Source organism: Oncorhynchus clarkii, unplaced genomic scaffold (assembly GCF_045791955.1).
Source record: "Oncorhynchus clarkii lewisi isolate Uvic-CL-2024 unplaced genomic scaffold, UVic_Ocla_1.0 unplaced_contig_13387_pilon_pilon, whole genome shotgun sequence".
Taxonomy (NCBI): domain Eukaryota; kingdom Metazoa; phylum Chordata; class Actinopteri; order Salmoniformes; family Salmonidae; genus Oncorhynchus; species Oncorhynchus clarkii.
In genome coordinates this window covers 4,346-16,303 of record NW_027258295.1, presented here as the reverse complement: position 1 = coordinate 16,303, position 11,958 = coordinate 4,346, and the positions used below count along the sequence as shown (strand labels likewise).

Genomic DNA, 11,958 nt, shown 5'->3' with positions numbered 1-11,958 from the left:
GTAGGATGCTGAACAGTGGGACATAGGATGGATGTAGGATGCTGAACAGTGAGACATAGGACAGATGTAGGATGCTGAACAGTGAGAGAGAGGACAGATGTAGGATGCTGAACAGTGAGAGAGAGGACAGATGTAGGATGCTGAACAGTGAGACATAGGTCAGATGTAGGATGCTGAACAGTGGGACATAGGACAGATGTAGGATGCTGAATAGTGACACATAGGACAGATGTAGGATGCTGAACAGTGGGACATAGGACAGATGTAGGATTTCTGAACAGTGAGACATAGGAGAGATGTAGGATGCTGAACAGTGGGACATAGGACATATGTAGGATGCTGAACAGTGGGACATAGGACGGATGTAGGATGCTGAAGAGTGGGACATAGGACAGATGTAGGATGCTGAACAGTGAGACATAGGACAGATGTAGGATGCTGAACAGTGAGAGAGAGGACAGATGTAGGATGCTGAACAGTGAGAGAGAGGACAGATGTAGGATGCTGAACAGTGTGACATAGGACAGATGTAGGATGCTGAACAGTGAGACATAGGACAGATGTAGGATGCTGAACAGTGAGAGAGAGGACAGATGTAGGATGCTGAACAGTGGGACATAGGACATATGTAGGATGCTGAATAGTGGGACATAGGACAGATGTAGGATGCTGAACAGTGTGGCCTAGGACAGATGTAGGATGCTGAACAGTGAGACATAGGACAGATGTAGGATGCTTAACAGTGAGACATAGGAAAGATGTAGGATGCTGAACAGTGAGACATAGGACAGATGTAGGATGCTGAACAGGAATGCAACGGACAGATGTAGGATGCTGAACAGTGGGACATAGGACAGATGTAGGATGCTTAACAGTGAGACATAGGACAGATGTAGGATGCTGAACAGTGAGACATAGGACAGATGTAGGATGCTGAACAGTGAGACATAGGTCAGATGTAGGATGCTGAACAGTGGGACATATGACAGACGTAGGATGCTGAACAGTGGGACATAGGACAGATGTAGGATGCTGAACAGTGGGACATAGGACAGACGTAGGCACAATACATGGTCGGACAGTAGACTGCAGAGACTGAATATGTGAAAACGTAAATGTGTGACTTGTGTGCTTTCCAGTGTTTCTGTACTGCATGTAATATATTGTGCTGTGTTAGTGTATTTGTATGCTGACGTCATGAAATGAATGTAACTGGACAATGAAGTATATCGTATCGTATACATTATACAGTAGGCTATGGTATAATACACAGCAAGATCAGCTCAGTATATGTACTACTTAAATAACTGAGGTATTATTCACTTTTACTGATAAGAAAAGGGTGACCAACTACACCCTATTTCATAATCACACAGCATTGACATCCGGGGCTTGACACACACGCATGCACACACACACACACGCATGCACACACACACGCATGCACACACACACACACGTACACACACACACACACACACACACACACACACACACACACACACACACACACACACACACACACACACACACACACACACACACACACACACACACACACACACACACACACACACACACACACACACACACACACACACACACACACACAAAGCCTATAATCAAACATTCACCTGAGTACCATTTGAGGAAGGCCTGATAAGGTAGCAGAGGAAGTGACAAACAGTCTACACCCTTCTCTGCATTCCTACAGTACCGTGGCCCTGTCAGAGCAGTCCAGACTTTACATGGGATCACATACAGGAGTATCACAGGAGGATCGCATACAGGAAGAGGAGAGGAAGAGAAGAAGACAGAAGCCTGAGGAGACTGACAGAGAGTGTCAGAGAGAGGTGTGACAAGTAGAGAATTATTGTTTTTGAGTCGTCAGGGAGAGGAGGCAGGGGGAGCTCATAGAGAGAGAGAGAGAGAGAGAGAGCTGTCCAAAGAAGTGGAAGAGAGATCAAAGTGCAAAGAGATCAACAGTGAAAAAAAACTCGGTGAGAAAACAAAAAATAGACATCTACAATCGGTTTGAGTAGGTTAAAAGGTAGAACCACCGTACAGTACTGTACTTGACAGCCGGATTTGACCAGAACTAGCATCGCCATGGTGACCCTGGACACGCGGACCCTGACGGTGCCCGTGGGCATCGTGAGAATGCTGGAGGTGGTCCTCACCTGTATCTCCTTCAGCCTGGTGGCCTCGGTGGGTCACTTCGGCTCATCCTACTGGGCCTGGTGCATGTTCACCTGGGTCTTCTGTTGCTTCGTCACCCTCCTCATCCTCATCATGGAGTTCACCACCCTCAATGCCCGGGTGCCCATCTCCTGGGACGACTTCACCACCGCCTTTGCCATGCTGTCCACGCTCATGGTGGGTAACGTCCACGTCGTCTTTTGTCTGTGGGTTAGACTATAAGGGGTAGAATCCAGATAACACACCTAAATATTAGTGTTAATGTGTGACAGTTACATTTGAGACGATATAAGCATTGAAAACTAGAGTAGAGATGGATGTGTGTAGTTTACTTTTGTGTAATTGTAAATCAATTAAAAGGCGATTTTTGGGAAATTACACATCAATCTTCCCTGCCATAGATTAGACTTCTGTTCGAGGAGGTGTACTTGTACATCACACTGCTTCATGCATCAGAAACAGGAGTTAGGTTCCAGCACCTACGGGCCGTTCTGGCCAAGATAAGGCTACTTACTTTTTTATAAATATATTTTGCCCTTATATAGTGAGTATCAGCCCTGGACCTTGATCAGACAGTTGTTGTTATCATACGGTACATGAACAAAGTGGTTAAATGAAACATGCAATATTTTAGTACCACTTAGAGTTGTTGGTCGATCCAATAATGGCAGCAATCGCTAGTCGTGTGCATACATTTACTCTCACACTAATTGCGAATGAACTTATACTGAGACATAGACGCCAGCAGATACTGATGTGGTAATAGTCATTTCTAATTGCTAGTTCCACTGAACTAGAACAAGTTATTGATCAAAGTGATGATCTCATCTTCAGTATGTCACAACAGCAAGGCAGCTAATCTATCTTTTTCTCTAGTGTAGTCCATATATCACCTCTAGTCAGATCAGTGAGAAAATTGGATAAATGCAATTAAAGGAAAGGCGTTTAACCATTAATAAGGTGTGCGTTGGAGTTCCTGTAGCTTTGCCAATATTTTGGAATGGTTTATTGAGTAGGAGCTACATTGGTAGTAGATTAAGTAGAAGTATCAGGTGATACGCATAGAACTTTGACAACTTTAATGAGTCAATTAAGTCCACTGACATTCAATGTTATTGTCTTCAAACTCTGATGTTGTTTATTAAATTCCATTGCTGTTATTCATCCACCATCATCATCTATTGTCTTGGGCTTTAACAGGTGCTGGCTGCCTCCATCATCTACCCCACGTTCTTCACGTGTGTCTCCTGCGGGAAGCAGATCGCCGCCACCGTCATTTCCTGTCTGGCCTTCCTCTTGTACGCCACGGAGGTGGGCCTGATCCGGGCCAAACCCGGCGAGATCAGCGGCTTCCTCTCCACCGTCCCGGGCCTCCTCAAGGTCCTCGAGGCCTTCGTGGCCTGCATCATCTTCATCTCTCTGGACCATGGCTCCTACTCGCGGTTCCCAGGGCTCCAGTGGTGCGTGGCGGTCTATTCGCTATGTTTCATCTTCGCCCTCATCATCATCCTCTTTACTATCTGCCGCCTGCTGTCGCTCTTCCCGTTCCCGTTCGACAAGGTGCTGACGGGCTACAACGTGCTGGCCGTGCTGATGTACATGACGTGCGTGGTGATATGGCCTCTCTATAGCTTCCAGAACAACCACAGCAGACCCAGCGGGTGTGGCCGCAACTGCTACTGGGATAACCAGGTTGTAGTGGCGTTCATGACCTGTTTCAACCTTGTGGTTTACATTGTGGACACGGTCTACTCTTTCAGGCTGGTGTTCTTCGTCACCCCGGCTTAGGACAAAGGTCAAAGGTCACCCACCTTACCCAACCTGAGAACTGGCCCTGAAACACAGTGCCGGATCTTAAACAATAGACTGAACTTTGCTTTTGTATAAATACAGCAACCTGTAACCATGCTGTTTTTTTAGAACACTAATTGGTATTGGGAGAACGTCTCTGTATGGTGGATAATAACCGTTTTACTGGGAAAGATTACATTGTGAATGATAATGCTTCTTCATGGATGAAATGGGGTTATAATACTGCTAGCAATTCACAAACCATGAGGTGGATAAGAATGTTCTGAATGCTTGGATCCGTACGTAGATTCAATGTATATTTTGTCTTCCCGTCTTTAAAATACACAAGGAACTATGCAGTGCGCCCTACGCAGTCCACATGGGCTGTAATCAAAGTGAATAGAAAGATCAAAGAGCTGTTCATTTTATTCTCATATTCTGTTCTCCATTTCATCTCTGTCTCTCTGGCCTTGATTCAATCAGTTCAGCGTTAACCACCGATAACCCGCAACTGCATAGCAGATCATTGGTTTTACTGATTTGACAGCTCCAACGATATTACACCTTTGTCATGGCCCAAATAAAAACAGATCTGCTATGCAGTTGTCGGCTATCACAGCTCTTCCTCTCTCTCTCTCTCTCTCTCTCTCTCTCTCTCTCTTCTCTCTCTCTCCCCTGTACCTACTCTAATCCTGACAAACATGCAATCCAGACAGATATGACAGAATTCAGCTCAAACATGAATCTGAATGAGTAAAACATAACTATTGACATTTAGCTGACGTGACCAAATTGTTTTAATAATGTTATATAACAATAAAATAAAGAAAACATTTGCTTAACACCTATTCTCTTTCTACAACACTGTTAAAGGACATTCAGCAACGCTCCCTCCCTCCCCCTGTTTGCTAGGATGTGTCTGCTATGAGAGGCCCATTGGATGAAATGGCATGGGATGTCGAGGTCCAGCCCAGGGCTTTGCTTTCATGTCTCTTTCTGTGTTTGCTGAGTGCGGCGGGGAAGCCGACAGCGAGATAAGTCTCAACCACACTCCGCTCCGTCCCACCTGGATGACATCACTCTCTTACACAGGCAGCATCTGAATCCCTCACGGACCGTGGCTTACCACAGATTCGATTTGATAGGGAACATATTGGGCCATTCTGAGGCTGCTAAACTAATTATAATTTCTAAAAAGACAGCAGAATAATTGTGGTTGGTGATCTGTTTATGGTAATGATGTCAAGGTCTCTCATGCCCACACTTTGTTTTGTGATACACATGGCAGGGGTTATTCCTTCCTTCATGAGAGAAATTAAGTTAAGTGACGAATGAAGAATCATTGTTCCAAAACAGAAGCCAACAGAATGATGGAGGTTCCTGATCTGATTATGGTAATGAAGTCAAGGTCTTTTATGTCCACATCTTTTCTTCTGTCTTGCAACCTTTGACAGGGATTATTGATTTGTTCAAAAGAGAAATGAAGTTATGTTGCTGCTGTCTCCTTGGCACAGATCAAGAGGGAGGTAAAAGTGAAAAATGGATGAGGCAGATATAGAGAGAGGGAGAAGGGAGAGTGGGAGAGAACGAGAGAGAAATAGAGAGAGAGAAGAGGGAGAGGGAGATAGAAGGAGAAGTATATAGAGAGAGGAGAAGGAGGAATAATATGAGGGTATATAACAGTGAGAGGGAGTTAGGCAATGCACTGACAATATTTAAAGGGATCATTGTCCTTCAGTTGAGACAGCTGCTGCTGTTGACACAACCATGCAATCTCCATAGACAAACATTGGCAGTAGAGTCAATTAATCAAAACAATTGTACATCTCGGTGAACTCATTTTTCATTATTGTGTATCCCTAGTGGCACCAGTGAATCCAAATGTAATACATTTTGTAAATGATTCCAAAAATCATTTAGAGTGTTACATTCAAAGTTGGTATGGTACACTCTGAACTGGGGCAGTAGTATGCATATAAGTAAGTAAGCATTTCACGGTAAGGTCTACACTTGTTGTATTCGGCGCATGTGACAAATAAAGTTTGATTTGATATCATATTATCTTTATCAACCAGAACACTATTCGATTTCCATTTTCAGTGGAAACAGAATAGTTCCTCTACAAATCCTTTGCCTACCACTCCTCCCCCTTCCCTCCATCTCTTTCTCTCCCTTTCTCAAGAACATGGATGAGGATATTAGTCAATAGCCATCAAGTGTCAAAAAAGAGCTTAAGTTAAGTTAGGAACATTAAACTGAACAAATGTGAGGTTACTTCGCAAGCCTGGGTTTCCCTGGTTGGGGATGTGCACTTGGACCAGAGCTGGGTGCAAATAGTATCAGAAATCTTTCAAATGCTGTAGTTGTGCTTGATTGAGCTTACCTGACACAATGGATCCAATAGAATAGTCCCAAAGGTGCGAACCCCACTGTCTTTCCAAGTAGACTCAATCAAATGCTCAAAGTATTTTAAAGATTTCAAATCTTATTTGAACCCAGGTTTGATATGGTCCCACTCCCAGGGATTGGGTCAGTATTGAAGTTTACCTTTGACAGAAACCAGAGTCCATCATGTGTGGCGTGGGCGAGCCAGATAAGACTGGGTCGTAAAACGTGCAATTAAGCCAAGAGAGGGCAGGATACACCATAGAAATAGAATGAACAGAACGGGCTTGGAACCTCTAAACTCATGGGTACACTCGCAAAGGCTGCCTGGTATTGTGATGCAATTATTTCCAAGGTAATTATTTCCAAGGTAATTATTTCCAAGGTAATTATTTCCAAGGTAATTATTTCCAAGGTAATTATTTTCAAGAATGTTAATTGAAATGTTTTTTTATTTAACCTTTATTTAACTAGGCAAATCAGTTAAGAACAAATTCACAATGACGGCCTAGGAACAGTGGGTTAACTGCCTTGTTCAGGGGTAGAACGACAGATTTGTACCTTGTCAGCTCGGGGATTTGATCTACCAACCTTTCGGTTATAGGATTAGCATTGGAAACATGACCAGTGGTGGGGAAATCATGTTATAAAGTGGCTGTAGATAACTTTAAAAACGTTTAAATGAATAAAATGACAGTAAAACAGTTCATCTATTTGTTTGCTGAGTAATAGTCTGAAATTCACTTCCGTTGTATTTATTTTCCCCTTTGATGGTGAACTTTCTGTACTGCCACCATTCTCTCCCCAGTCATTTTCATTCAGGTGCTGGTGCAATGAATTTGTTTATTTTAGAATGCTTTTGCATTTAATTATTAAGCTATCCTAACCTCTGTTATCTTCAACCTAGCCTATGGGTACACTCGCAATGGCTGTAATCATTGACATGAATGAGGAGGCCCGTTCTATTCACTCTATTTCTATGGGCTACACACCATCATAAACACAGGAGGAGTTTGGCTCGACACAGGCATGCTCTGGTCTCCACAGCATGGGGAAGGAGACTTGGATAAGGCAGGAATGAGAGAAGGTCTTACCTCCCTTGAAATTGTAGTGCTTTACTGGAAGGTCTTTAGTCGGCAGGGGAATGCACAGAGAGACAAAGACGGTAGGAGAGTTAGGAGGAGTGGAGATGTCAATGTGACACAGTGGAGAAAAGAAAGTGACGCAGCAGAACATTACTGGGTGAGCTTCCATGAAGAGGAGAATGTAAGTCTTTAAGAGGCAACAGTAAATGAACACAGTTAATTGAATCAGTGATTCATTCAAATGTGAAATATGTGCATTTGGTAAAAGAGAGCAAAGGAGAGAGACAGAAAGAAGAACATTAGCCAGAAGAAAGAGAGAGGAAAAAGAGAAACTTTAGCCAAACAAAAAGTCAAGGAGTGAACAGTCACCCAGAGTCCCTAGATAGGTCCTTCAACAGTATCTCATCATGGTGAACCTGGACCTGAGGTCTCTCACCCTGCCGGTGGGCATCATCCGTATGTTGGAGGTGGTCCTCACCTGTGTCTCCTTCAGTCTGGTGGCCTCGGCAGGCCATGTGCTCTCCACACACTGGGACTGGTGCATGTTCACCTGGTGCTTCTGCTGCTTCTTCTCCCTCTTCATCCTCATCATGGAGTTCACCCGCTTCAGCGCCAAGGTGGGGATGTTTACTGTCTGGATTTGATGGAATAGATTGGTGGGAGGGGAATTTGTGGCTCACGTGTATCGTAGCTTATGTGTATCTGTCTTATATATTTCTAATGTCTATTTCAATTGTAAAGCAGTAGTAGCAGTTGCACATTTTTCAGGAAAACATATTTTTCAGGAAAACTCTTGGCCCTAGACATAACCTTTCCTCACATCTCCCCTCCTCATCATCTCAAGGTGCCCATCTCCTGGGATGACTTCACCACGGCCTTCGCCGTGCTGGCCGCACTAATGTGTTTCACCTCCTCCATCATCTACCCCACCTTCTTCACCTGCCCCACCTGCTACCGCCAGATTGCCGCCACCGTCAGCTCCCTACTCTGTTTCGGAGTGTACGTCGGCGAGGTGGTGTTGGCCCGCCTCCGGCCCGGTGGTGAGATCAGTGGCTTCCTGTCCACTGTCCCGGGCCTCCTGAAGATCCTGGAGACTGTGCTGGCCTGTATTATCTTTACGTCGCTGGATCCGGCAAGGTTTCTGTTTCATCCGGGACTGCAGTGGTGCGTGGCGGTTTATTCCCTCTGCTTCATCTTCGCACTCGTCATCATCTTCCTCACTGTCGGTCAGCTGCTGTCGCTCTTCCCCTTCTCGTTTGACAAACTGCTCACGGTCTATAATATTCTGGCCACCATGATGTACATGACTGCCATGGTCATCTGGCCGCTGTATAGTTTCGAGAACAACCCCCGGCCCGTTCCGTGTTCCCCCTGTCCCTGGGACAATCTGGTTGTGGTGACGTTCATGACCGTGATCAACCTGGTGATCTATATTTTGGATACGATCTACTCGATAAAGGTGGTCTTCTTCACATTGGATGAGGAATAGGCCAGATTCTCAGGAACCTTGACTCCAACTTTTCCAGAACCGGTCAATGACTGACACACTATCATATTGCATGGAGAAAATACTGTTTACTGAATAAGAAACTCCAGCACGCTGGTAATCTTGATTCTCCACATATGGTTGAAAAGATCCATTTCATTTCTAGAGAATGAAGAGTTTATTTTCAAATCAATGACTGAGAGCTTGGAAGAAGAACATTTGCAGAACGTTGGCAGAACATTTGCTGATGTCTTTTGCCTCAGACATGTGGAAGATATTTAGTTATTCCTATAACACTGTAAACAAACTCTTATTGCAGATGAGGATTCTACAGGCAAGGACACACTGTTTATCACTTGTAGCTATTAAAGTGTGCAGTAGGAAGCTGAGTTAATGATTGATCGTATCGATTTCATAGAAATAAAAAATACAGAACTTTGGATCCTGATGCAAATACAATATGAATGTCTAATCTGGCAACATGGTATGTATAACCTAAAACCTAGTTCCTTTGGGCCAAAGGCACTAGCAGCAATATAGATTCTGCCAATTGCAAAGGATTTGTGATCTTATATTCATGTTGACCACTTCTTTCTTGGTTGTTAGACATGTTCTATTGTTGTACTGCTAGTTGGCTCACTAACTGCCAGATAGTTGATTACCTGCTGAAGTGCTATGTGGACTGCACACTATAAACAAATGGCTCTACAGTATATAGTGCCAAATAATAGTTATTTGGCTCATAATGATAGTGTATCCTATTTTGGTACTATATAGAACCCTTTTTTGAAGGTTCTATAAAGAACCATGTTCACAAGGTTATAAATTGAACTATTATGGTGTTATAAAGAAACCTTTCCCAAGGTTCTAAAAATAACTTTTAAAAAAGTTCTACATAGCGCCAAAAAGGGTTCCGCTATCATTACAACCCTTTATGGTGCTATAAAGAACCCTTTTTAATGGTTATTTATAGAACCTTTATGGAGAATGGTTATATTAAATTAAGAACCTTTCTCAATCTCAAAGGTTCTACAAAGAACCCTTTGAAGAACCAGAGAGAGATATTTATTCTGGTTAGACATATACTGTTAAAATTCCATAGGTGTCGTTGAATCAGGTGTGATAGCTCTGGAACAGCTGGGGGGCTCTGAGGAGAGAATTGAGAACTGCTGGTTTAGGTATTTTTAAAAGACTGGAGTTGGAAGGGGACTCAACTCAAGAACTGATCTTTCATTATGATGTTGACCTTTTCTTAGAAGCCCACAGAATAGGGAGAGGTAATCAGAGAAAGTTTGTGTACAGGACAGGGGACCTTTTCCATTGAAGTGTACCATCTTTCAGATGCAGACATAGGGTGCATTCAAAATGTTCAGTAGTGCACTATATAGGGAATAGGGTGCCATTTCGGAAGCATCCATAGACACTTCATTCTGTCTGCTTTTGAATGGGCTTGACGATTATATCCTCAAATTCATGAAAACACAGTCATGTAAGATATATAAAAACTGATATTCGTGTTTGTGGATTAATTTACTTCTGCTAGATGCCTTTCATTAACCTCTATGGGATCGGTGACCCACCCTCAGGATGGTTGAGCTAACGTGCGCTAATGTGATTAGCATGACATTGTAAGTAACAAGAACATTTCCCAGGACATAGACTTATCTTATATGGGCTGAAAGCTTAAATTATTGTTAATCTAACTGCACTGTCCAATTTACAGTAGCTATTACAGTGAAATAATACCATGCTATTGTTTGAGTGCACAGTTATGTACTTGAAAATGTATCAATAAACCAGTTAGGCACATTTGGGCAGACTTGATACAACATTTTGAACAGTAATGCAATGGTTCATTTGATCAGTCTAAAACTTTGCACATGCACTGCTGCCGTCTAGTGGCCAAAATCTAAAGGGCGCCTGGACTCCTAAGTTATATGATGGCCTTTCTCTTTTATTTCAAAGTTGATGGGACAAACAAATTTGAAAACTCATGTTTTTTCTTTGTATTATCTTTTACCAGATCTAATGTGTCATATTCTCCTAAATTAATTTCACATTTCCATGAACTTCAAAGTGTTTCCTTTCAAATATGCATATCCTTGCTTCAGGTCCTGAGCTACAGGCAGTTAGATTTGGGTATGTCATTTTAGGCAAAAATGTAAAACAATTTGCCTACAAAATACTTGCACAGCGTATAGCAATGATTGACAACCAAAATCTACGGCAACATGCTAACAATAGAGATGTGTGAATGATTAATGACACACATGAACCTTTGTTCCCTCTCATCTCACTGTATGATTGAACCAGAGAGTGTTGGACAAGGGCTGTGCAACTCAAACAAATGTTCAGATATATATAGATTGTGTAAAATGTATCATTAAGAAAAGGGAATCGTGTCCGTTCTTGTCAATGTCTATCCACAACAGTCCTACTGGATCACGTCATTCGTTACACTCCCTGGTGTGATCATGTTAATCATTACCCAAAGGTTGTGTTGATGTGGGTTGCTAGGCTGTGTTGCCATTTGTAGTTTATGACTCAATAACAATAGACCTACGGATCAACGTAACCAACTTGAAAATAGCAGAAGTGATACTGTATTTTGCTCAATAAAAAGAAGTGACAGATTTCACAGTTGTAACTTCTGTCTGCTGAAGCGTGAGCTAAATAGTGGCTCAATCACATGACTGAGAATAAAAAAATCAGACTCTCATTGTACATCTGAAAAGTTTCATTAAGTTTGATGTATAAACCAGTCTGGAGCGAAGATAGATTTGGAATATATGCCATTAGAGAGACAAGGGCTTGTCCTTGCAGCATTGTCTATTGTCAAATAAAAAATGATTTGTCATATGCACAGGATTCAGTGAAATGTAAACAGTACAGTGAAATGCTTGCAAGCTCTTCTGTCAGCTATTGTTGTTCTTCTGAATCGACAAAGACTGAGTTTTTTCCTGTTGTTGCTGTGTTTGAGCCGCTACAGTTAGTTTACATGCAAAATGTTGG

General features: G+C 42.7%; 2 protein-coding genes across 2 annotated transcripts; both read left to right on the top strand.

Annotated features, from left to right (window-relative positions):
- The first annotated feature begins 1,978 nt into the window (after nt 1-1,978).
- Nucleotides 1,979-4,088, top strand: LOC139396495 (myeloid-associated differentiation marker-like). The gene is made up of 2 exons (XM_071143516.1): nt 1,979-2,376; nt 3,400-4,088. The coding sequence occupies exons 1-2, from the start codon at nt 2,110-2,112 to the stop codon at nt 3,985-3,987; spliced, it is 855 nt and encodes a 284-aa protein (XP_070999617.1). The 5' UTR covers nt 1,979-2,109; the 3' UTR covers nt 3,988-4,088.
- Nucleotides 4,089-7,824: 3,736 nt separating this feature from the next.
- On the top strand, nt 7,825-9,325 carry LOC139396496 (myeloid-associated differentiation marker homolog). Its single transcript, XM_071143517.1, has 2 exons — nt 7,825-8,077; nt 8,305-9,325. Exons 1-2 carry the CDS (start codon nt 7,868-7,870, stop codon nt 8,947-8,949), a joined length of 855 nt encoding a protein of 284 aa, XP_070999618.1. The 5' UTR covers nt 7,825-7,867; the 3' UTR covers nt 8,950-9,325.
- Nucleotides 9,326-11,958: the final 2,633 nt, after the last annotated feature.

What these genes read in the sequence shown, in the direction of transcription:
- LOC139396495 (XM_071143516.1), top strand. Translation starts at nt 2,110, where the DNA reads ATGGTGACCCTGGACACGCGGACCCTGACGGTGCCCGTGGGCATCGTG. An exon ending in CCATGCTGTCCACGCTCATG is followed by an intron (nt 2,377 to 3,399) that starts GTGGGTAACGTC and finishes GGGCTTTAACAG; the next exon opens with GTGCTGGCTGCCTCCATCAT.
- LOC139396496 (XM_071143517.1), top strand. Translation starts at nt 7,868, where the DNA reads ATGGTGAACCTGGACCTGAGGTCTCTCACCCTGCCGGTGGGCATCATC. An exon ending in TCACCCGCTTCAGCGCCAAG is followed by an intron (nt 8,078 to 8,304) that starts GTGGGGATGTTT and finishes CATCATCTCAAG; the next exon opens with GTGCCCATCTCCTGGGATGA.